General features: G+C 41.3%; 2 protein-coding genes across 2 annotated transcripts; one reads left to right on the top strand and one right to left on the bottom strand.

The window, feature by feature from the left end:
• Positions 1 to 372: 372 nt before the first annotated feature.
• Positions 373 to 2773, bottom strand: NCBP2 (nuclear cap binding protein subunit 2). The gene is made up of 4 exons (XM_063313532.1): positions 2635 to 2773; positions 1918 to 2099; positions 1553 to 1691; positions 373 to 821 (listed from the first exon to the last, which is right to left on the bottom strand). The coding sequence occupies exons 1-4, from the start codon at positions 2719 to 2721 to the stop codon at positions 738 to 740; spliced, it is 492 nt and encodes a 163-aa protein (XP_063169602.1). The 5' UTR covers positions 2722 to 2773; the 3' UTR covers positions 373 to 737.
• A 268-nt stretch (positions 2774 to 3041) lies between these two features.
• TEX11 (testis expressed 11) lies at positions 3042 to 25123 on the top strand. The gene is made up of 30 exons (XM_063313726.1): positions 3042 to 3094; positions 4207 to 4261; positions 4872 to 4993; positions 5471 to 5555; positions 6036 to 6115; positions 6954 to 7034; positions 7186 to 7305; positions 7556 to 7636; positions 7820 to 7905; positions 8914 to 8971; positions 9239 to 9331; positions 11284 to 11365; positions 11884 to 11962; positions 12547 to 12698; positions 13121 to 13206; positions 14000 to 14140; positions 15215 to 15317; positions 17214 to 17332; positions 17853 to 17938; positions 18339 to 18386; positions 18724 to 18764; positions 18948 to 19034; positions 19656 to 19726; positions 20624 to 20740; positions 21134 to 21209; positions 22805 to 22954; positions 23241 to 23349; positions 23783 to 23903; positions 24239 to 24415; positions 24990 to 25123. Exons 2-30 carry the CDS (start codon positions 4228 to 4230, stop codon positions 25059 to 25061), a joined length of 2757 nt encoding a protein of 918 aa, XP_063169796.1. The 5' UTR covers positions 3042 to 3094; positions 4207 to 4227; the 3' UTR covers positions 25062 to 25123.
• The last annotated feature ends 362 nt before the right edge of the window (positions 25124 to 25485 follow it).

The following is a 25485-nucleotide window of genomic DNA, read 5'->3' as shown; positions in this document are numbered from 1 at the left end:
TTGCACATGGGTAAGTGTGGATGAGCGTGTGTGCACGCGTGTGAGAAACAGCAAATGTACCTTGTAACCAGTAAAGTTTTGCTGTTACTTTAAATTCACTGGGTCTCTGTGTATTTAAAAGACCCTGTTGGGCCTCAGTATTCGGTTGGAAGTGATGTGTGTGTGTCCCTAATTACTGCCCAGCCTCTGACCCGGGCTGTGTCTTCTCTGCTCAAGCCGCACCTCTCTGAAAACCAAGGCAGAAAGCCAGGGGTGGGGGGGGCTGACAAGATCCGTATGCCTCCATAGGCTGTGAGCGAGTAACCATAAATCAAACCCGGGAGCAGCATGTGTAACAGTGTAAACAAACAAATAAGAGAAAAAAACAGTCTCTTCAGCTAATTACGTTTTTATTGCAGTCTTATTCCTCCCCTATAACATTAAGGACAGCTTACACTCCCTAGGAGACTACAACCACTACTGACGGCACACAGGAACAGTGAAAAAAGAAAAGAAACAGCTATTTAAACTTCCGATTCCTTTCCACCATAGGCATCCCTTGCGCTCCTTGGACCTATATCCCAACTCAGGCCAGGATAAGCATAAAGAACAGCAAAGGGTGCGGGAAAGGGGTCTTGAGCTACCCCTTGCAAAGAAAGAGACAGCCCTCTTTCCCTCCCTTCTACTCAGCTGTCCAAGTAGATACCAGCCGGGCTCAACAGTCCTCCCCGCCTGCCATCCCAATTGTTGATTCCCGTCTACTGAGTCGCCAACTTTTGCTGAACAATCTTGCCAAAGCCGCCTCTTCCTTCATCATAGTCCTTCCGGTACTCGTCTCTTACCTGGAGGGAGGGAAAAAGCAAGATAAAGACTAAATTACCACAGAGATGCTTAACTCGAGGGCTTTGCATGGAGAAACAAGGCAGAGTTCATGTATGGACGAAGCCTTCATCCCCACAATGCCAGGAAGCCATAACAAACTGGAGAGCCAATTTGGTCTAGTGGTTCAGGTACCAGGCTAGAAACCAGGAGGCGATGAGTTCTAATCCTCATAGACATGAAAACCAGCTGGGGGACTCTGGGCCAGTCGCTCTCTCTCAGCCCAACTCACTTTACAGGGTTGGTGTTGCGGGGAAAATAGGAAGAGGAAGAAATATTAAATATGTTCTCTGCCTTGAGTTATTTATAAAATAAACAAACAAACAAATATTGAAAGGGCAACCTTTCCCAGGTCCTGGAATGACACATTCTGGAACTCCCAGAAGGGGTAGCTGACCAGGCATTCTGGGAGTTATGACCCTCCCAACCCACCCCCCTGGCCACCAGGTGAGGGGAGGCTGCACCATGATAGAAGTAAGATCCAGAGATGCCCATTCCTGCCCACGGAGAGCTCAGCCTTCAAGGTGCTGCGGGATGTCTGCTGGCAAAACTTAACACAAACTTGCATTGCTTCTAGAACCCAGCACCACAGCTCAGAGAGGTCTCCAGGGAAACGGAATCCCTGCCAAACCTTGGTGAAGCAGGGCCCCCCCTTTCAGATTGGCAGAGCCCCCTCCCAGCCGCTGGCCTTTACCTGGCCCCCCGACTTGCCACGTCCATATTGCCTCCCTTCCTTGAAGCCCACATCCCAGTCTGTCCGGATAACTCGGTCATCCAGCCGGGTTCCGTTGATGAAACGCATGGCGTGCTCAGCTTCCGCTTTTGTGTAGTACCTGGAGCATCATTTCAGGAAAGACTCGCAAGATCAGGCCACCGAGGAAGAGAGGGAAGCCCCTTGGGTTCCGTTTGCAGGGGGCGGCCTGCTTCTCCCCAGAGACCTGAAGGAGGACCTGTGTACTTCAGCCCCAAATCTGTACCAGGAGCCTCTCCTCTCCACCTCTCACGGGCTTGCCAGGGGTCACCTGCAGGCCCCAAGCAAGCTCATCACGCCAAGGATACTCCACAAAGCAGAAGCCACAGGGCGTCTTCTTGTTCTTGTCCAGGCCCATGATGATGCGCTTGACGTCTCCGCACTTGGAAAACAGCTCGTGGATCTGCTCCTCCGTCGTGTAGAAAGAGAGGTTGCCCACATAAAGCGTGGAGGAGGCCCTCAAGGCTTCGTTCTGGAAATCAATGCACCCCTGAAAAAGACCCCACGGGAGACAGGCTCAGACGCCTCCCCAGACGCTGGGTGGGGAACTGTGGGAGTGGGAGTCCACGCATCTTAACGTTGCTGAGATTGAGGACCAATGTGCAAAAGGCAACGAAGGAACCCGGAAAAGATCGATACCCTGATATTCAGAGTTTGGGGGACGGCTGGGCTCCCATTCGGGGTGACAGGCAGATGGAAGCCATAGACAGAATGGGACAGGCGAAAGAGACTCGTCGTCGAGGTCGTCGTCGTCATCATCATCATCATCCCCGCTCCCGCCCGGATTAGCCAGGGCAACTCGTTCACACGTGTACAAGGACTCCTCTGGGTCCGGGAGGGGCTCCAAGGGCAGAAAAGCTTAAAGTCCCGCTCTCCCTCCCGGCCAGGAGGGGCCCCGGAAGGCCCCGTCCCCCCGCGATCTCGGGGTGGGGCAAAGCTCTTCTCCGGCCGGGGCGGGGGGCTTCGGGGCACGTACAGAGCGCCCGCGGGCCGGAGCCGTGCCCAGAGAGCGGCCGCCCTCCCACCTTGTAAAACTGGTCCACGTATTCGCTGAAGTCGCAGTACGAGTCCCTCGTGAGCATTTTCAGGGTGGCGCTGAGGAGCCCCGACATCTTGCGCGGCGAAGCGGGCGGCCTCTGGCGCTCAACCTCCGCCCAAGCGGCAATAGGCCCGCGCGCCTGTCGCTCAGAAGGGCCCACCCCTTCCCGAGGCCTCCTCATTGGGTGTCCTGGGCGCGTCACGAGCCACTCGCCGCTAGGGTTGCCGGGGTTTGTGGTTTGGAAAAGGCTTCGGCCTCGCCGATTGCGGCGAGATTCTGGGCGGGCTTTGCGCGGGAGGTGGTGAGGAAAGCTGAGCGACGTTCGGGCGGGAAAACTGGGCTGTCGTTTTCTCGGCCTCGTGGCTCGCGCGCCCGTTTCCCTCAATCGGGTTTTTTTTCCTTTCGAGAGGAGCTGTATTTTAAAAGGCTCTTTTTAGCTTAACCAGGTGCAGTGGCGGAAGCATGCTCCGACGGGAAAGTGGGAAAGTGACCTAAAGCCTTTAGAGATATTGGAGGAGGAGAGCCCTGTTAGTCTAATGCAGTGTTTCTCAACCGCGGTTATTTTAAGAGGAGTGGACTTCAACTCCCAGAATTCCCCAGCCAGCAAAGCAAAATAACCACTGTTGGGGAATTCTGGGAGTTGAAGTCCACCCCCCCCTTAAAGTTGCCAAGATTGAAAAACACTGGCCTAGGCGGCCAAACATGAGAATTTGATTAAAAGGCATAAACTTTCACAAGCACTTTATCTTTGTGGATTAATCTGCACTTTGGGAAAGCTTACACCTTTTAATCAAATTGGCTAGTCAGAAAAGGCGATCCCAGGTCCCTTCTGATATAAAATGGTTATGAGACTCAATTTTTTTTTTTTAATGAGGCCTCATAGTGAATACAGTATACAGTATAGCTCATTACCAAACAAAAGGTTTGCTGGTGAGCTTCTATGGAATTACATGCTCAGAAGCACTCCTGCCTGGGTTTGATTATTTTAGTTTATTTCTTCCCCTGAGGTCACCTAACAGTCGCTTGGCCATTGGAGGTTAAACCTTAAAGAAAGGTGGGGGCACTTCAGTAGGAAGAAAGAGGCCTTCTATACATGCTCAGGGGCCTTCTGTGTCCCTCCAGAGCAGAGTTTCTCAACCTTGGCAACTTTGTCTGGACTCCCAGAATTCCCCAGCCAGCATGTTGAGCAACAGTGCTCCCAAGAGACAGTGCAGTGTAGGGCTTGCCCAAGACAGATCTGCTAGGTAGGCCATGAGAAGGACTCATGTTGGCTGGAACTAACAATGTACAAGTAAACTACTGTTTGGCTGTCCTGGAAGGGCTGTGAAAGGGCAATAAATGGACATGGTGCTTCCTTCATCACTGGCCATGTGGGCATCTTTAAGCATCCCCAAGCAGCCTTTGCTGGGGCAATAGAAAGCTGGTCCTCATTGTGGCTCTGTCAGCCCAGCAAAGGCTAGAGGACACTCAAAGCAGGAGAAATGATTGCGGGGAGGATGATCGATTAGGATATCAACTAGAACAACTAAAATCATTAAAACACTTTTTTTTTTCCAAGGGCCTGTTCTACCTTGCAGAAATGGAAGGAGAAAAAGCCAGTCTGGAAATAAGAGGTATCTCAACTTTTGCCTAATGAAATGTTTTGGGTAATACTGACTCTTTTTCTCTTCCTTGTGCAGGTCCTTTCAAAACTGCTGTTTTAAAGAGATTTCTGATGGAGTGTGTTAGGATTGTTGTTAGGATTATTTTGCATGTCTAAGGTTCCTAAAGAAGGACAGCCTCTTTCAGTCTTTCCCAGTGCTGCTTGGAAACACAGGAGAAGGGCAACCCATCCGACAGGCACCTGACTGCTTGAGGATATGGTATCATCAGCTTCAGGAGTGTGGCTGGGTTTGATGAGGCTTGGATAGGATGGCCTCCATCCTTGCCCTACCATCACTGCCCACAGCATGGCATTTCCTCTTGACTCAGTCCTGTCCAGGCGGCTTCTCATAAGGGAAGGAAGTGGCATTCTGCTGTCTTTGCAGCAACAGCAAGGAAGGCCAAGTTGAAAGAGAGCCTCTGCATAGGAGAACTCTTACTTGTTTAGGCCCCATCAGCAGACATCCTTGGGCTCTGGCATTTTATTTAGCTACTGGAGCGAAAGTAAGAAAATGTAAGTTGTCTGACTTTTGGAAACAATTTGCTGCCTCTACTTTATTCTAATAATATTATTTCTTTCAGGGTTAATTCAAGAATTGATGAACCAAGAGACATTATTTGATATATCAGAGGTTATTGAGAAGCTGTTCAGCAGGATAGAAAATATGAATAAAGAAAGCTGGAAAGAGAGTCAGAAAGCCCAGGTAGAGAAAGATGGCAAGGATCATTAAAGGCAACTTAGGCTGAGAATTTATGGAAATGGCATGTCAAAAAATCTGATCATCAAAAATGGGCCAAACTCAGAGTCCTGCATAAAAATCCATTCCTCATTAGCCCAAACCTTCTTCACTGCAGCAGAATAATTTAGCAAAGAGTGAAGAGCGAAGGTACAATTGCTATCATTAAATTATACTTGCTGACTATCTCAGACTATCCAGAGATCTACTGGCACCTGCCAGGCCACCTTCTGTCCACCTCTACTATTTTGCCCCTGTAGTAAAGTGATAACTACTAGCTCCAGTTCCTCTTTCCTACATTTTCCTGGAGTTCCAAATGCCCTATGATGAAGTTAGATAATCACTGTATAGCTTTAATATTTCAGCTGCTCTTTGAATAAATATTTAAATGGTTTGTATGAATTTTAAAGGATTTCAATTTTTATCCTTGTTCTTTCCCTACAGGTTGAAGACAGTGCAGTTAATTTATGGAATTGGACTGTGGCAAGAAAAGTAGCCCCTGGTATCACTGATATGCAACGAGTTAAATGTCAGTTTGAGTTCTCAGCCATAAACCACAGCAGGAGTGATTTGGTTTACTAGAATGAGTAAAATGTTTTCTGTTTAGCTGCTTGTATAAACGTACAACCTCCCATGAACGTCCTTGCCTTTTTGCAGGTCTGTAGATGGCACACAGACGTTTTCTAGCTCTCTTGCCCCATTGAATCATAGCCTTTGCAATATAAGAATATTTTGTTTCTGATGTCAGCACTGAAGGGAGTCGGGGGTTGGGGCCCTCACACTGACATTAGGACTTGCTGTGTTTTCATCTGAATACGATGCTGGGGTGAACTGAATTGGAACCAATGGAAATGGTGAACTGAGCACAGCATGTACCACTCACAAATGCGCTGCCCTCCATACGTACACACCTTTTGCATTTATTCGACATCAGAAATATTTGTTTTTGTAACCTCTGTATTTTAGCTGAGAATTGATAGGTAAACGATGTCTTTGCATATTTCTATAGTACGCCATGTTGCCTGCAAACTGATGATGTTTTGTGAAGTAAGTGATCCAAATGAGGAGATGATGCGAAGGCAAATTTTGGTAATCATAGTTTATGTCCAAATATTATTTGTGTTTGTCTTCTGTTTCCCAAAATGCTCAAAAGTGAATAAGGTTCAGGAAAACTAGAATATTTTTTTCTAATATGTTTCAAATTTTTGTTCTGTGTCCAGGAGAAATTAACAGTAGATTTGGCTTCTTGCACATAGAAATAAGGTTTCTTTACATTAATATGAGGGGGAGAGTATCCAATGAGCTATATATAAAAAGGTGTAAGTATTTAATAATAATGTATGTATCAAAATATGAAGCGTATTGAAAAATATTTTTTTGAATATTTACATTCAAGGATAGTTAAAATGTATGTTTTACAATTTTAGATTAAGTCATATGTCAGAATATCGTCCCTTTTGGTGTAACAATGCCTGTTTTATTAACAATTAATAAAAAAAATAAGACACTGTAAATGAATATTGTCTCTATGCGATCTCATTACTCCTCCTCTTGTGCAGCTTCAGCACTTCCGTCATGGATTGGTAAATTACAGTTTCTGATTACATCTGACCTGGAAAACTGTGATACATTTTTGGCTTATTAATCAAATCACGAAAACTAGTTAGGAAGCAGAATTTAAACAACAGTTTCCTGTTTCTGGCAAAACTGGAATTTAATTGTGATTTAAGCAAACCATGATAGGCAAGAAGAAGTGACACAGAAATACGCTAACATGATTTTTACTGTAATAAATAATTTATTATTATTATGCCTGAATCAACCACATTATAAAAATCCCTGAAAGATTATGTGAAATATATCTAATTGCTAGATTAGTCAATATTTATGTTTTGTTTTAAACCTGCATGTGTGTTTTGTGACCTAGATGGTAATGAAGACAGGAAAAGGTTGGATGGATGTTGGAAAACCTGTCCTTGCAAATAAATTCCTTGAAACTGCCCTGAATGTAAGTTGATGCTTTCTAATATATGTAAGTTTTTAGTAGGTGATGTAATGGATAGTTGTATGTATTTTAAGCATATGATTGATTGATCGATCATATTTATACGGCCGCCCATCTCACAAAAAGTGACTTTCTTGTGTGCTTTATGTTACAGGATCTAGAAAAACTTTATGCCCAACTAAACAAGAACTGCAGCAGTGAGGCTGAGGCTAATATGCACAAAGCTGACATAGAGAAGGATGTATTTAAAGTTTTGTCTTACCAGGCTGAATCTGTACGTTTGAGAAATAATTTTCAATTCAATGTAACAGCATAATGGCAATAAGTGGATTTTATCCATATTGCTGTTGTTCAATAATGTAGCTTCTATAGTTCATTGCCTCCCATATTGCTACTGAATCTGATATATTCATTTTGTGAGCACTCTTCTAATGCAAAATTGTATTAGAATTTTTAAACATTAATTTAAAAGAAACCTGTATGTCATCCATGCAGTTCATTAGTGTATCCTGTTGCTTTCTCAGGCGGTTGCTCTAGCAGATTTTCAGAAAGCAGTCATGTGTGTGCAGCAGTGTAAAGACATCCTGATAAGGCTGCCAAAAGAGGTCAGAGACTGGATCTGAAATGCTTTTTTATTCTGTTCCACTGCCCTGGTGCTTCAGAGTTATAAAAAAATAAACTCTCTCCATTGATTCCTAGCTTTTTTTTTAATTGCTGGATTTTTAAATTGCTGGATTAAAACAGCAATTACAAAACTATATTATAAATTACTTTTTATTTAATTGCAGGCTTGTTACCTTTCTCTCCTATGCTATAACTTTGGCATAGAAACATACGAACTCAAGAGATATGAGCAGAGCTCCTTTTGGCTCAGGTACTCTCACCCTATCACTTTTGGCTTAGATAATATTTTGATAAGCAATAAATAAAATGTGCAATTCTCCCCTATGTGTAGTCACTGAGGCCCCCCCCAAAAAGATTTATCAGAATGAGTGATCTGATTCTGTCTAGGGATTTAGAGTTTCTTCTAGCTGCAGATGGACTAGTCAAGGTTAAGGTATTTTTAATAAGTGCATTTGAAGGGCTCAGGTGGTTTGATGCAAAAAAAAAGTAGCAGCTCTGGCTGCTGCTGCTTTCACAATTCCTCTTAACTCCAGTTTTCTTTTTCTTAAAGCAATCATCACTATTCACTCATGTAAATCTGCAGATGTCATTTACTTATGATAAGGTGCCATTTAAATGGGGTTTGTACATATGATTTATTTCTGGATTAAAAGGAGAAAACTTGCAGAGTCTTCCAAAATACCTGTATAATGCATGTATGCTGGATTTTAAGCAACAGACTGCTTATTTGCCAAAAATCTGTTCTGTCCTGGTTTTTGAAAGAGAAGACTGCTTTGTGAGCATTACTGCAGTATATTAGCTGTCATTTAAATGTCCCAGGCTTCTGTTTCAGGTCAGGCTGGAGTGTTTACATATGAGCTCATATATTAATGAATGGAGCCCTAGATTGTTTCTTCAAATGATTGTGAGCGATATGCATCCGGTCAAGCGGATAGGACAATTTAGAAGATAGAGATATGCCTGAAGGCCTCTATAAGCTTGTCCCTGGAGGAAAAAGCTCCACCTACTCTGTTCTCTTCATAGCTTTACAGTGGAAGAGCTCCAGTATAATTTCTTAACTGTTTAAGGTGCAGTATGTCAAATAATAATATTGCAAAATTAATACTATGTCAGGACATTTGGCATATTTATTTTTACACAGTGTGGGTCTCCTTTGTGAATTCATCTTCAGGGCAAGATTTTACTTATCAACTGGGTTTTTTTCCCTCCAGCATGAATGGTCAGTTAATACATTCTGATTCTTTCTTTTGTTAAACAGCCTTAGTTATGAAGTTGGAAAGATGCACAAAAACTCTTCAATTAGTAAAGAAATGCAGGTGAGAAATCTTTGTAATCCAATGGAGAATACCCTTGTAATTCAGTGTGAGAACTATTAGCACATGACCTGTATTGTCCCTTTCCGATTCCAGTTTATTTTTATTTATTTTATTTATCAAATTTCGTCACCATCCATCTCCCCCAAGAGAAGGACTCTGGGCGATTTACAATAAAGCTAAAAAGATTAAAATACAATAAAACAAGATAAATTACATAAGAGTTAAAGTATAAAATAGCATTAAATATTCATTTACTTTTATTTATAGGCTAAAGTGCTGCGATTATTAGCTACTGTGTATTTGGAGTGGGACAAACAATATCAAGACAAAGCTCTCCAGGTTATCATCATGGCTAATGAGGTGAGGCTGATTTCTGGGCTAGACGAATTCTTGTTAAGAGTATTGCAATCAGGAATTCCAGTGGGGATTTATGGCAAGCTAGATGCCCCTATTTGAACAGGACAGCATCTGTGACAGAGATCACAGCTGGATGCAGGATTCAGACCAGCGAAGTCTCTCCAGAATAAAGAGAGAGTGTGAGATAACCCACGTGTATTCCATATGTCTGTAGATCAGGAACAGAAGTTTTCAGTTTCTGAGTTGAATGGCTGGGAGTCAGGGATTCCATCTTAGCTCACAGTCATAGCACAGCTTTTTTTCTGCTCGACTAAGCCTTGTCTTTTAATCACCTTTGGAATTTTTTTTACTGTTTTTGGAATATTAAAAACCTTTGGAATGGCAAGTTTTTATTGTATTCACTGGGTAAGTTTCCTTCTCTATGAAAGAAGTTTAACATACGAGTTTAAGGTTTTGGAAAAAATAGTATCTTTTTTAATAAACAGCAAAAGAATGTTAAAAGGGATGATTTTGAAAGTTAAAAATGGACTAAGGGTCCAGATTATTTTGAAATGAGGATTTATAACTAAATGTAATAACCCTTCCTGTGGGAAACTGTGATTGTTTTGGTTTGTTAAAAAGATAAGAAGGGACTTTGAATGTTGGACACTAGAGGGAACCAGACTAAGAAGAACATTCAGATTAGACACGTTAATGCAAAATGGAACAAAATATTTTAACAGGATGCTTTTATGGAGATTTGGGACATGGACATAGAAATTAATCTTAAGAATGTCTAACATCATGTATGATGGGCAAGTCCTGTTACAGAAGAAGAACAAATTATACCAGATAAAACTGAAGTTGATTTGAATGCGGATTTAAATATAACAAGTTATAAGAATGACATGCAAAAACATGACACACTGGATATAAGGAAACTGAGCAATGTTTTGATATTTGAAAAGGACATACAAGAGTTAATTCAGAAGAGTGATTTGGACAATTTTTTACTGGATTTACAAAAGAGATCTGTCTTTTGCTTTGAAGGATTGGCTGAGTGGAGGCAAAGAGAAGATGAAAAGAAATCTAGCTCGAGGACATTACTTTAAGAGATTAAAATCTAAGATCGTTAAAAATATGGGGAAGGAATACAGAGTTGGCTTATTTGATCAAGGTTAAAACAGTTATGTAGTTATTTCTGGTAGCCCTTAATGGACTTTTGCTGATTAGGAATGAATGACGAGGCTTTAAAAATAAATTAAATCACTTTATTTATTGATTGATTGATTGATTGATTGCTCTTATTTATTAGATTTATATCCCAGTTTTCTTTTAGAAGCTCAGGATGGCAAGCCCAGTACTCTTCCCAAGATAGCAATCCTTTGGGGTAGACTGGCTTGAGAAATCGTGTGGTCCAAAGTCACCAGTGAACTTCCATGGTGAAGGATGGGCTTGAACCACACCAGTTAACCACTACATGGCACTTAAGCTTCCATTCCAACTGAGCGCCTCAAAAATCTCAGTTTACCTCAGAAGCCTCACATATAAAGAAATTAAAATGTTATCTTCATAAATCCCAGAGACCTCAAACTGTTATTCTCATTTAAAAGGGTGAAAGATTATTCCATTCTCTCTTTTCTACATAATTTTTAATTTAAAAAAAAACTATTAGGACCAAAACATGTAACACTGACCCTAACCTTATTGGATATTTTCTAAAAGAAAACTGGGATATAAATTTAATAAATAAGAACAATAATTATGAACTGGTAATCTGGCAACAGCAGGTAGATTGTTGCTAAGGATGTTTAAAATTATTCTAGAAGATATATTATGGAGAATACTCATGAAAAGTTTTGACATTCTGTCAGAGTTATGAATAGGCTGTGCTATGACAGCAGCTAGTTAAAAATATTCTGAATCTGATAAAAATAGTTGGCTGTCAAATAATACCTTGATGTCTTGATTTACAGGAGAATTTACATCCAGCTGGTTTTTACTTAAAAATCAAAATTCTCCTGAAAGGTGATGCATCAGATGAAGATATTAGAAAAGGTATTATTCTTGGGTTCAGAGTAAGATAAACAACATCACCACTCTAAAGAAAGTCTGAATTGTAACAGTGAAGGAGTGGACTAGACTGTTTCTCCGTCTGGTAGCAGTAGCAGCTTCATTTTAAATTGTACAGGTTTAAATTTGTGCTGATTTATTTCTTTGGTTCTTGACAAAGGAAAGGAAGTTTAAACTAATGCAAGGGCAACTAAGAGCTTTACAACCAGAGTTCACAATTACTTAATTCTTCCTTTCCTTCTTTCTACAAGCAAAGATTATTGGGTATATTCATTTTCATACTGTGTATCAGTGTAAACTACCCCAGTCTGTTAATGAGCTTCATCTCTCTTTCCATCAGAGCTCTTTGTCTAATCCTTGGAACCTGAGGCCTGAAAAATATTGGACAATTGATTATTTAGTCATTCTTGTATAAGACAAAATACTTGCACTTTATTTCTCTCCTCCCCTCCCCACACGCACACTTTTAGTGACATACTAACCTTGCTGTTGCTGCTTTCTAGCTGTTACTGAACTTCTGCACCATGAGGTTTCTCTGGAGGTATGTCTGGACACTGTGAAGTTGCTTCTTGAACATGAGAGGTATGAAGATCTAAGGGCCCTCTTGGAGTCAGTGATGCATCTGTGTCAATCTTAGGAGTATCTGTGGAATATCAAAGATGTCCACCCTAATGTATCTTCTTTATGTTTTTCCACAAACTCCGTTCTTCTGCAACTTGCTTCTATAACAGTGATCTTGAAAGAGCTGCAATAAAGGAAGGGGGGGCGGGGATTGACAGAGAGCAGTGCCAGAGTTACAAAGTGGCAGGATATATACAGCAGGTGCAGCTGCATTGGCTAGGTGGGAATGAATGAAACAAAGGGACAATTAATAATTCTAAATTTGGATGCTCAAACCGTTTTGAAGACACATACTTGGGCAAGCAAACTTTTCAGCCAAAGGCCTACAATTAGTGTGATTGCTGCAGTATGTACTATACATGGGCCTACAGTTTGATTCCTGTCACAGTGCTCCAGCAAGCTTTTGATGTGAAAATCTGTTTCTTAATGACTGTTCTAGAAAAACAGCATAGTGAGAACAGGATGTCAGGTTTCCTTGTTACTAAGAATTAAATATATGAATTCTCACCGCTTTCCTTGATGTCAAAATTTTCATGTATATTCAGGGAGGCCATTGGATTTGATTTTCTAAAATCAGTAGCTCAGCTGTTTGAAAGATCCCCAGATGTTGGCAGAGTCATTCTCTTTCATATCGAACTCCTGTTACAGAGAATGAAGGAGCCGCTTGCCAAGGGAATGATTGAAGATGCCATTGCAGGTCTGTGTCCAGCTTTTAATTATACTTCTAGGTAGACACTTGGAAGAAATTTGCAAGATGTGAAAACATCTGTTTTGCTTGAAATTTTCAGCTAAGAAATCCAGCAGTTACAGCTTCATGCTGATTAAAACGGTGCATCTTTATGTCTTGCTAATTTAAGATTATCTTTAAAATGTTTGCTTCTATGAACATAACAATGGAGGTACTAGCTTCAGGTTTTAACCATGATTCCAAGAGTCCAGTTTTGAAATGTGTGACTGGATATTTTAGTAGCAGTGTTTTGAGATTTTGTGTCAAATCTTGCTTAGTATTGATAGGTGTCATAGATGATCTTGTGTCTGATTCCGCTCACATATAGTTAGAAATAGTTATGATTCCTCAGACTTGTGGAATTAGTGAAATGCTGAAATTTATCTTCTTAGCACACAACATAGGAAAGCAACTGCCTCCTGAAATACTGAACCGCTTACACCTTGTTCTGTGGGACAGAGCAGCTAAGAATTATGAGGTTCGTCCTCTTGAATTGTTTACTACCTCTTATAGCAAAGTCAGTGTTCATACATAAAAGATGAAGACAAACGATATGCATCATGTTTACTGCACAGTTTTTGACAATTGACATGCTGTTGCCAACTTTAAAACAAGTAGGTATCTGATTTTGCTGAATAGCAAGAATAGATGGTACCAGAATGAAAACAAAAACAGCCCAATTCCCTAGGCTTTTTTTTTCAGTTCTTATACTACCAAGGCCATGTAATAATATTGTTAAACTGCTGTCAGTGTGTTTTTACATAAATTTTAGAGCTTCGAAATGGATTGTCATTCTGTGCACTGAATGCAGCATATCCTTTTCAAAGTAAATAGGAAATATCTTAAAGTTGTAATCTGGAACCCGAGTTTCAGATTAATAATAATGTTATAGAGTAAATACACAGTCTCCACTACTTTATTTATTTATCTATCAATCAATCAATCAATCAATCATAATTCTTCACCTCACATCTCGTGTTGCGACAGCTCTGGGCGATCATACTTGTCATTTGATATGTTCCAAACTCCTGAAGATAATATGCAAGTAGCTAATAATGGTGAAAATATCTGGCTTATGCTGTATTCATCTCTCTGTCTTTGAATTGACATTAGGGTGTGTGATTAAACTGATAAAAACTAATTTAAATTAAATGAGAAGCTTTGAGGATTTCTCTCCTGGTCTGGAAAGGCACCTGCCTCTCTGCCTTTTAACAGGCACATGCTTGGAACACACACAACACTCTGATTAAGACCCAGTCACTATTTCCTAGTTAAAGAGCTATCCTGAAGCCCTTCAGTGGTACAACTATTCTCTCAGCTTTTACGCATCTGGGCAGACAGACCAGCAGAACCTGGCAAAGCTGTGCAGGAATATGGCTGCTTGCTATCTGCGCCTGAAAGAGCCTGAGAAGGTATTCTTTTTCAGTGTATTCCTCCTTCCTCCTCCCTTTAACTTTTTCCCTGAGTAGAGAAGGAATCTTTGACTGTTGCTTCTATTTAAAATTATCGAGGAGGGGATTTAGGGGGATCAGGGACTGTTTCATTTTGAAGGGAGAGGTTTTGGTTTTTTCTTTACTACTTAACATTGAAGGCCTGAGGTACACCAAGCCAAAGAGAGCAATGCCTCTCTCTTATGGATAAGGATTGCCACCAGGTCTGTACGCTTTGTGTTACCTTCCCAATGAGGAAAGGATCTGCCAATGTGCAGCAAACCTATCTGCTTCTTGCTGGGATTGTCAGGGTGTTAATATTAATTAATCTAAAGGGGGGTTTCTGCTGAAATGTATTCTTGAGCTTGTTGTCTGCTGCAGAAGACGCCGAGGTTATACAGCATGTCCCGTCCTAAAGCAACATCCTATTCCGGCAGATGTTGTAGCTAGTCTTGCCTCATTTGTCTCACCATTTGCAGTACTCGCCTATGATAGCACAAACGTGTACCTCACTTCAGACCCCTTAGGAAACAAGGGTGCTTTAGGGAGAACTAGAGGACAGTGGCCAGGCTCACTCACTCCTCTTCTCTTTGAAAGCTTCTGACATGAACTTCCTACATCAACACAACTCCTTCGCCAGCATTGCTGCAGCAGCAAAGTAGTCCTTTTTGCTGGGACAATCATCTCATCTTGCCACCAGAGAATGTATTTATATTGTTTTTATTGCTCCATAGTGAACTTAAAGACTTTAAAAATGAAAAAGAAAAACTATTGTGTGAATGTATCAGTCTGACAGTGCAGGGTTATTCTGTTGCTTCATTTCGGGCATATTAATTTTTTTGTTTTAATGTATTTTAATTTTAATTATATATTGCTTTTATTGCAGAAATGTAATATACAGTATAAACTAATTATATAGCAATAATGCTATGTCTACTCAGAAATAAATCCCAGAGCATTCAAAGGATACTTTTAGGCTTATATGCATGGACCAAATCCTATTTCATTCTCCTGGCTGTTATTGTCACTAACCCAGCTAAATCTCTTTACCTAAAGGCTAATGAGGCAGTAAAGGAGGCAGAAAGGTATGACCCAAACAGCATCTTCACTCAGTTCTGTGTGTATAAAATAGCAGTCTCAGAGAAAAATACCCTCAAAGGTAAATGCCCTTGTGATTTTACTGTGCCAGTGAATGTATAATCCATCTGTTAAGGGCAAGGAGCTAGAGAATCTAGTGTTTCCTTGTCCCACCTATGCCCTCTATATATCAGACAAGCCTCTCTCTTCACAAAATTGTCCTTTTCAGTGGTATTCACAGCTGACATTATTTTCTACATAGAATCAGATTGTGTTTTTAAGAGGATATGGCAAATTACACGGAATACATCAGCAGAAAGAATTTAAAAGTTCCAGATTTAGAACATTTTGACTGTCAGGGACACATCTCAGAATTTAGAGCATTTTGTTCTCTCTGTGTAGAGTAGAAATGCATCTTGGTAGCACACTGTTACTTTGGTAATCCCTCTTGCTTGATGGTTGTTATTAACGTCATCACAAAGATGCTAATAACTATTATCAGGGTGTGCAAAATAGTAGTGATTTTTAGTTACACCACTGTTATTTGGTCATATATTTGGAATCAGGATAGTGTATTTTTAGGTTGTAAATGAATTACTTGGGCATACATTATAACCTTCAACTGTTTTGGTATTGGTATATTTCAGCATGGGTGTTAATATGTCCTATCTGAATGGATTTGACTGTATACTTTTTATTTATTATATTTCTCATCCACCAGATAGTAGGGTTATCTGGACAGATTATGAAACTATCAAAATGATAAAAAGAATAAAGGGCACTATAAATAGAAAAAAATACATAGCACAGGAAAAATAAATATATTCAGAGAGACAGATTACAGAATGTGATTCTTCCACAATCTCACTTGCAACCATGAAAAACAAAGTAATTTTCCTTGATATACATAATATATTTTACTAGGTGTTGTTTCAACAGATATTTCCTCAGATATGTAATTTAATTGAATATAGTTGAGGGTTCAAGCCAGAAGAGTAACTAGCAATAGAGCTTGAGTCAAGAAGTAGCATCTTTTGTTTTTTGTTCTGGCAAAAAATGCAGGATCCTGAACTATGACTGAACTTGGTGGAGAGTGGCCCATGCTGTGTCATGGGGTTGCTAGCCAAACACTCACTCACTCACTCACTCACATATATATATATATATATATATATATATATATATTCATTCATTCATTCATTCATTCATTCATTCATTCATTCATTCATTCTATCCCGCCTTTATTATTTTTATAAATAACTCAAAGTGGCGAACATACCTATTACTCCTTCCTCCTATTTTCCCCACAACAACAACCCTGTGAGGTGAGCTGGGCTGGGCTGAGAGAGAGGGACTGGCCTGAGGTCCCCTAGCCGGCTTCCATGCCTGAGGCGGGACTAGAACTCACCGTCTCCTGGTTTCTTGCCTGGTGCCTTCACCACGAGACCCAGCTGGCTTTCTACTCAGGTTCATAAACCAAAGCAATTCCTTATACGACAGATAGAATGAAATACACAGATTGTATGTATCATTAACACAGGAAATGATGTTGCTAGCAACAACCAGATCATAGTGCAAGAACAAGAAGAAGTCGTGCTGTAAGATCTGACAAATGTATTTGTCCTTAAGGTACAACAGTACTTCATTTTTCTTGCAAAAGACTACTACAGCTACCCTTAAGACCAAACATTACACACAGGTAGCTGAGATTCCAAATACAGTGACATTTTGGCCTTTGAAGAGATTGATCAAGAACTTTACAAAGTTATAGGCTATCCAATGCAGGCTGCAAAAATCTAGACAGTCACCAGATAGCAGTATAGATACTAGCTGCATTAAAAGAGCAATGCAGTAACGTTTCTCTTCCCAGAGCAAGACATGTCAGTGTTAGGACAATCAGCTCTAGGTTTGAAGGAACAAATCCATTTATAAATGAGCAGGACAAGGCTGTTATTAATGTTTCTTGTCTGTCTTTTAGCTTTGGATGCGTTTGTAGCAATGGAGAAATCAGCAACAGAGTTCACTAAAGGCAAACTGCTAACAGAAGGATCTGTGGTTACCAGCCTTCTGAGCTTAGCAGCTCAGTTTGCTTTGGAGGTACAAATTGGATCCTCACGACTGGTGGGATCTCTACAACTTGTCTTCCTTCCTTAATTGAACAGTTTACGTGAAGTCAGCAAAAGCAAAGCATTCATGCTCCACAGGAGGCTGGCAATTTGCAAAAAGAGCAAAACCAGAGGAAGGGGTGGGAATGAGGTAAAAAGAGGAAAATAAGCAAACTTTGGATTCCGTATCCTCAATTGGATACTTACAGTGACCACCCTGGAGAGAGAAAATTAGTGAAAGAGGATGGAGCTAAGGAATGATTCTGTAGTCCTCCTTCTGTCCTGTTCTCTCTGCCAGAACAAAAAGTGTTTCACATCAACATTAGCATTTGCTCCAGGTTTTATACTTTTAATTAAGATTCTCCAAATGTAGGAATTGGGATTTTTCAGCCTGACCTTGTTTGAACTGTGTATAAAATACGACATTCATCATGTTCAGGTATAACATAAGGTCATACTAAGGCTATATTTTATTCATATTTTTATCGCTAATTAAAGTATTTTCCTTTCAGAATGATCAACAGGTTATGGCTATTAAAGCCTTGGGGTATTTATCTCAGCACTTGCAGGATTGCCAGCAAGCACTTACAGCTATAAAGTGAGTAAGATATATAAAATGCAGTTTGTTTCATAATTTGCTCTCAAAATGTGAAGACTTCAGTCCTGGTTCATATTTCTTTAAGATACCCTCATTTTTTATCCAAGAAGGATTTGCATTACTTGAAATCTTGTTGTTTCAAATTCGTTTTTTAAAAATATCTCTTACGTTAGTTCCCCTGAAGTTGCTTTCCAGTATACCAAATTGTTATTGAGAAGTTTGCCATCTTTATTCCACACTGGAGGACTTTTTGTGCTGGAATGATACAGTGAAGGAGCACCCAATGTCCACAGCTGCCAAAGGAATAATAAAAAGAGAGAGGGAGTGTCTTGAAGGAAGGTGGATATTTTCAGCTACGTGATTTCTTAACAGCATTTGGTATGATCTGTTTTTGTTGCAGATGTTTGATCCGACTTGTATTGTCAAAAGTGCAATCTGAAGAGGAGATGTGAGTTGCATTCCTAACCATTGCTGATATTCCGCTTTTGATAAGGTGTTAGTGAGAAAAGTTAAATAGCCAACTGAATTGACTAGAAAGGTATAAATATTTAACATGCTTATCTTGAATTTCACCAACATTGTACTGAACCTAGAGTTTTTCAACAGGTTGGCTGACCCCATTGTCAGTGTCAGTTCTTCCTCTGTATAATCATATTACTATTTCCCCATAGAAGAACAGTGTATTATTATTGGACTATTTTAACTGCTGCTTCCTCAGGGGAAGATATTTTTTCCCTTTAATATCATTTAGAGATGTTAAGTAACTCCCACCTTTTTTATTTTAGGATTAAAGATATGGAGACACTTCTATCATACTTGACAGCAGGTATAAAACTAGCTAGACTATTATAAATCGTGTTCATTTACCAAGTCCAGGGTAACTCCTGTAGTGGAAAGTGTCATCTGTTCAGTACTGTGACGGGTGTTTGACTAGTTTATAAAGTCCCAGTAAGGATGTACAATGTTTATAAATGCATGCTTGTTCCTGACTTTACATAGTCTCTTCCAGCTCACCATAGACTTGATGAGCTGCACGAAGAGGAAAAGGAGTTGCTGGAAATCAGGGTCACTGAAGCTCAGTGGTTCAGAAAGATAGGTAGGTAGTGATCTGGGGTCCCCAAAAAACATTTCCATCCAGAATCACCTTGCATCATCACCAGGGGTCAAAAACAAAAAGTATAAATTGGAAATGCTTTGGCAGTGTGGTCTTTTATCAGTTATGCATGCATTCTAACTTTTCCTGTGCAAAATGATGATATCTCATTCCCTTCTGCATTTATGCATAGAGGTAACAAATCAGGGGGCATAGCCTGATAATCAAAAACAAGGAGGAACAATCTGGCTCACTTTAATCTGAGTGCAAGGAATTGGGTTTTCTTGCACTTTTCAAGTGTAAATGCTTGTGGTTTTGTTAATCAGTTGTTCAAGGCAACTTATTAATGTGACCATTTTGTCCCATATGCATTCCAAGAGGGGGAGCTAGGGAACATATTTTTATGGCTCGAAGAGAGAAGGAATTTAAAAAGGATGTGTATTCTTTCATAATAATAGGAATCCCTATGCAGTCTCTGTACAGAATATAATTTCACACTGATAAAATTATCAGTGACTGTTTAAGCCTATCAGAAGAAAAAAGGCTTTGTATTAAGCAGAGTCTAATTGCTGTTAAATCTGACGTTCTGTTTAATCTGATGTTCTATTTTATTTGCTTTATGAGCTTGGAACTTGGCTGTCCAATGTGAGGGCTGCTTAAAACTGATGAGAGATTTCTTTATAACATCATTCAAGGTATGTGCTTTTGCCTAAATTCTCCTTGATGTCTATGCAGTCCCAAATGTGGCTTCTTTGTGCAAAGCTGCTTTTGAAAGGAACCCTGCTCCATTACTTTTGAGACTTACATTAATATTCAAGCCATGTAACATGATTTATTTATTATTCACATTTCTATCACCGCCCATCTCCCCCCAAAAGGGGGACTCTGGGCAGTTTACAATAAAATTCACCTTAAAACCACAACATCATAAAATCACCAAGTCAACACCTACAATACTAAAGTAATAAATAAATATAAATATGGAATCCAAGTGGGAACTTTACTGGCCAGCTGATTAGTAGCCAGCCAGCAACAACCTATTTGAGTCAAGAAACTTTGGGTAAATCACCTGACTGGGCTCTGTTAAAATGCAAAGGAGTATCTTGATCTCTACTAGAAAGTGTGGAGAAAATGGTATTTTTTTGTAGTCACCCAATGACCTGGCAAACCAGCTAGAAGTGAGTGAGTGAGTGAGTGAGTGAGTGAATAGCTGATACTCTAAATGTGCTGCCAAAGGTACTGGACTAGGATCTGTTCAAATAAATTCCAGGCATGGTGCAGATAATGGCTTTCACTACACCATTTCAAATGTTCAGACTGAAGTGGCCTTAGCAGTTTAGAGGGACTTCTGGGTTCCAGCAAATTGTAGCCTTGATTTGCACCCCATCTTTCTTCTCGAAAACCTGGAGTATTTTATTGGTATCATGTATCATTACAGAGAGAGCCAGTTTAGTGTAGTGGCTAAGGCACTGAGCTAGAAAGCAGGAGACTGAGTTCTAGTTCTGCCTTTGATGAATCCTGATCCCCATTTTGAGAACTGTTCTGATGATGGGAGAAAATAATTATGGTTCCACTGATATTTCTTGCTGCAGTTCTCCCAGTTTTGTCCTCTTGATAAAGCTGTCCTGCTTGCTCAGAGAACATGTCTGCTCATGGCTGCTGCAGTTGATCTGGACATAAGCCGAAGCAATTTGTCGCCTGCTGATGAGGTAAAATTTGGAAGGAATTAAAATGTCACACTTTTGTGTTTTTAGACTAGTGCCTCATGGAAGTTCAGGAAAGGTCTAATTTCATTTTTGGTGAGATGACATGCTGAGATGACAACTGCCTGCTTGTCTTTGGAAATGAGAATATTTGATACCCAGGCCATTTTTCCAGTGCTCCATATTTTATATTGTAAACCTCTATTCATTCTACCCTTTTGGAAAATCTTGCAGTGGCATTTAAATTTAAAAAAATTAATAGCTAGGTATTGATTATCCATAGATAAGCTTAAATTATTATGCAAAAAAATAAGGAGATGCATTCTCCCCGACCACTCCAACAAATATTGTAATGCTCTTACAGTACAGTTTATTTGAAATGTATGTTGGCTTCCAAAGCAGGCTGAACTGCTGACTCAGGCCCTCGAATACATCCAGTCATGCAGAGCAATCTGGAAAGTCTTGAAACAAACAGGTGAGCTAGAATTTTTACAGCCAGATGCTACTGATTCCAAAATAAGTTAACTGTGAGGCCTTTTTGCCTTAGTTGGTGATAGCAATGAGAAGTTGTTTGCTTGAGATGCACAAAATGCCTGGGGCTTGGGAAAATGACTGATGAAAAGGAATAGGTTAGAATGATTGTTAATAGAATTCTTGAATTGACACCCTGAATCTGTGCATATTTACTCAGAAATAAATTTTGCTGGTTTTGTGTGTGTGTGCATGCGTGCATACCTTTGGGTCAGTTTTTGACTCTGGCAACTGCCTGGACAAGTCCCTGCGGTTTTCTTAGCAAGATTTTGGAAATGGTTTGCCATTGCCTGCTTCCTAGGGCTGAGAAAGAGTGACTGGCGCAAGGTCACCCAGCTGGCTTTGTGCCCAGCGTGGGATTGGTTTCTAGCCTGGTGCCTTAACCACAACACCAACTGGCTCTCTTGAATTGGTTTACACAACTGTTAACTACATGAAGAAAGGCTAGTGGTGGTGGAAGGACAGATGAGACTCTAAAATGTATGACCCTGAGAAAGACAGTGAGAAGAGGATCTGGGAAAAATATTCCTTAGGTTTGAAAAAATTGGTTTGAAATTGTTCCCGAGGCTGAAATCTGTCAGGAGTACAAGCCTGTTTCACTTGAGAGTCACTTGAGCAAGGCTGCAGCTTTTTCATTGCAGACTGGGGCTCTCTGGGCCCTAAACTTCAGTGTAAACTGAGAAGCAAGGCTGAAGCCACAGTCTCCTTTTAAGCTTAGTGAAGCAGTGGAAATGAGGCAGACACTTGCTGCTAAAAGATGAGATTAGGGTAAATCCAGTGGTATTTAATGCCATTAATTCTGTGAAGGTAACCAGTCACTTTAGAGCCTAGCACATTGGGTAAACTTAGTCTGTGAGTTTAGTTTATGGTTCCACGCATTCTGTGAACCCAGGGTTGACCATGGGTTGGCATCATGGAAAACAGGCTCTAAATGGAGAAGACAAGGAGTCTTTGCAAGTCTTCTAGCCAACAGATAAGAAACATTTTCTATTACATAGATATCTATGGAAGATGTGTCAGAAGTATCTTCAAGTACTTTCAAACTTTAGATACGCTTGTAAGCATCAACTGTCACCTCATACATTCCCCTTATCTTTTAGTGAAAACCAGATAGGTGTTGCCCGATACCTATTTTATCCATCTATATCTGTCTATCATCAAATTTGTCACCGCCCATCTCCTCCCACAAGAGGGACTCTGGGTGGTTTACAACAATAATCAATAAAACTATAAATATACAATAAAATTACAATGTATAAAAATACAGTTACAAGTAAACAATAATTATGGATAAAAATAGAGTCCAAATGGTGGAATATAACTCAGTCCTTGCGTGGGAGGAGCACTCCAGGGCTCGTCGTCAGATTCCTCCGGAGGGCCAGGAGCGAAGGGGCCAGCCTCACCGCCTTGCTCTCGTTGCCAATCTCCCGTTTGCATTCCTCTTCACTGTGCTGAAAGTGAACTGGACTGAGCATCCTCTTACCCGTCCTAGGAGCATCTCTCGGTCGGCTAAAATGGGACGCGCTTTTTGCTCAATAGGTGATTTTCCCAAAGATCCCACAGACACAGTATTGCTGCTCTATGAATTTGAAGCCAGTGCCAAGCTAAATAGCCCTGCGGTGTCCAGCCTGTTAGACCAAGTTCTGGCACTTCCGCAAGTGGAGATCAAGACTCTGGAAACTATTGCAGGTAACAGCCCAGCTTGCTCCCCCCAACAGGAATCACGCATTTCCCAGCCAGTCGCCTCAGACGAGAACTGGCCTCCGGGAGTCCGAGGCAGTGAAGCGACCGGCCACACAGTAGGCACCGAAAGAGCGTTCCGGAGGCAGCTGAAGTTTCCGGTATACCCCACGCCCCGCCATCGATGTCGTTACACTCTCAGCCCCTCTCTCCGAGCAGCAGCCCCGTAGCAGTGCAGAACAGCACGGGGACAGTGGTTTTAAAAGTGTCTCTTTTTCCTGTGACTTTTCTCAAGCACTGGCCATGGAATCACCAGCTCACTATCCCTCCGTGTGTAAGAGGGCCCTCAAGATGATCTTGACTATCCTGAGGAAATGTGAATCTGTTGATACGATCACCTGCAGGTGAGTAGCTGCACTGAGAAGCAGCGGGTGCAATAAGGAGTACTCATCCTGACTGCATATGCGGAGGGGGGGCGGTTTAGGGAGAGGATGGCTGGTAAAAGTAAAACCCTCAACGAAAGGCATAGAGACACCATCTTATTTCCTCCCAAGAAAAAAGCCTCTAGGTATTTCTTCCTCACTCAGGACCCCTGACAGTTGCTTCTTTCCAAAACGCTGGAAAGGAATGACCGCTGTCTCCTTCCCTGCTGATGAAGCTCCTGATTTGAGAGGAGGGGATGGGTAGGGATGTCCCAGGGACGGTTGCCAAGAGCCATGCTAACCTAGCACGAGGCTGCTTGCTGTGAGGAGGTCTGGATGCGTTGCAAAGTAGGCAGGCAGGCATTGTGTGGATGCTTGCCTAAGGCCTGTCCTTCCATTGTATTTTACTGCTCAGCAAATGTCTGCACAGCTTGGTCCACCTTTCTCTGCCATCAGGCCTGACTGAGGCAGATGTTTGTGTGCTGGAGGAGGCCTGGGCCTATTTTGAAGATGCTCTCGCCATTTTGGACAACACAGTTAGTATCGTTCAGCTTCTGTCTGTTAGAGCCTTTTCACGGGACCACTGGAAGTATGCCAGATGTGCATTTTGATAGAGCAGAATGTTCATCTGGCTTTTCATGTGAACAGGCTTATGTGGGTGGGGAACAACATCCTCTGGGTGTTTGGAAGCGGACCACGCTTCTGCCTAGGCAATTAACATAGGCCATTTATCTTTACATGTGTTAACATCCCCAACAGCATTAAAACAAAGTACAGCCGTATACACGTCTTTTCCCCTCTTGGTTGCAACACTACTAGAATTACGGCTATGCTTGGACTAAAAGCTCTGATGTGTTAATTTGAACGTTAGCAGGTGCTACAGACTGGTTATCCGGAGGTGGAGATAATCTGGCTTATGACTAGAGCTTGGAACACAGGAATAAACCAGTACTGTGCTGGCAAATACAAGGAAGCAGAGCGATGGTGTGGCCTAGGCATGCAATTCTTGGCGTACCTGGGAACGTTGAAGAACAGCTACGAGAATCAGGTGGGGGAGGAGCGGCACAGGAGCCAGTCGCACGCCAGAGCACCTCCTAAAACCGCCTGTCAGAAGGAACACAGAGACAGCAGCTCTAGCATAGTCTTGGGGAAGGAAGCTGCTTACTGGGATTTAGCATCAGTTGGAGAGCAGGGGATTTCAGTCCCTTGGATTTGATTCCAGAAATCTGTTTCAGAGCGGGCAGGAGCGTGAACACCTTTCTCTGAAACTAAAACAGCTCACGTCTTTTCCCAAGAGTAGTGGCAGCCTGTCCTAAGCAGTTGTCTGAAGAACTGCAGAGAAATGATGGGTAGCATTTAACACAGTCCTTGGTTTAGGGTTTATTTTTTTATTCTGCCTTTATTTTTCTAAATAACTCTTAAGGCGGTGAACATACCCAATACTCCTCCCTCCTCCTATGTTCCCCACAACCACCACCCTGTGAGGTGGGTTGGGCTGAGAGAGGGGGACTGGCCCGAGGTCACCCCGTTTGCCCAAATTCTCTTGGTTGTTTCAGCTAATAGGACGACTCCTTAGCACATCGTGCTGATTTGTTAGATGATTTGGGGTGACTTGTCCACAGATGATTGGTGTTTACAGTGAGGTGCTGGACAAACTGGACAAAGCAAAGAGATGCCATTCCAAAGAAGAGTGACCATGACTGTGGCTGCCGCGAGCTGACTTGCGCTGGACCGGGCTTCCCAGCTGCAGAGAGGCCTTTGCCGCTAGCAGCCGCTGGCAAGTGGAATGGCAGGCACTATTCAGTGGCGGATGTTTCACAAACATGCAGTTGAATAAAGGAGTCCTAATGGTTTACAAATACATTTCTCTTCCCTTATCTATTTTTATGATTGCATTTATATTGCTCCTTTTTCCTAGAAGGTCAAAGTCTGCACAAGCAACTCATCCATTTTATCCTAACAAGAGGCATTAAGGTAACAAAGGGTCCCATAGTGGGGGAAGAATCCAGACCCAGATCTGCAATTCAGCGCCTTACCTAGTGAATCGCATATGCTTACCTTTTAATCCTCTTTTAACATAGCTACAAAGGCAGTTTCTCAAACTTGCAGAGTCACCCT

The sequence above is a fragment of the Candoia aspera genome, chromosome 12, assembly GCF_035149785.1.
Source record: "Candoia aspera isolate rCanAsp1 chromosome 12, rCanAsp1.hap2, whole genome shotgun sequence".
Lineage (NCBI taxonomy): Eukaryota > Metazoa > Chordata > Lepidosauria > Squamata > Boidae > Candoia > Candoia aspera.
Note: the sequence above shows the minus strand (reverse complement) of the source record. Positions and strands in the feature narration are given on the sequence as shown.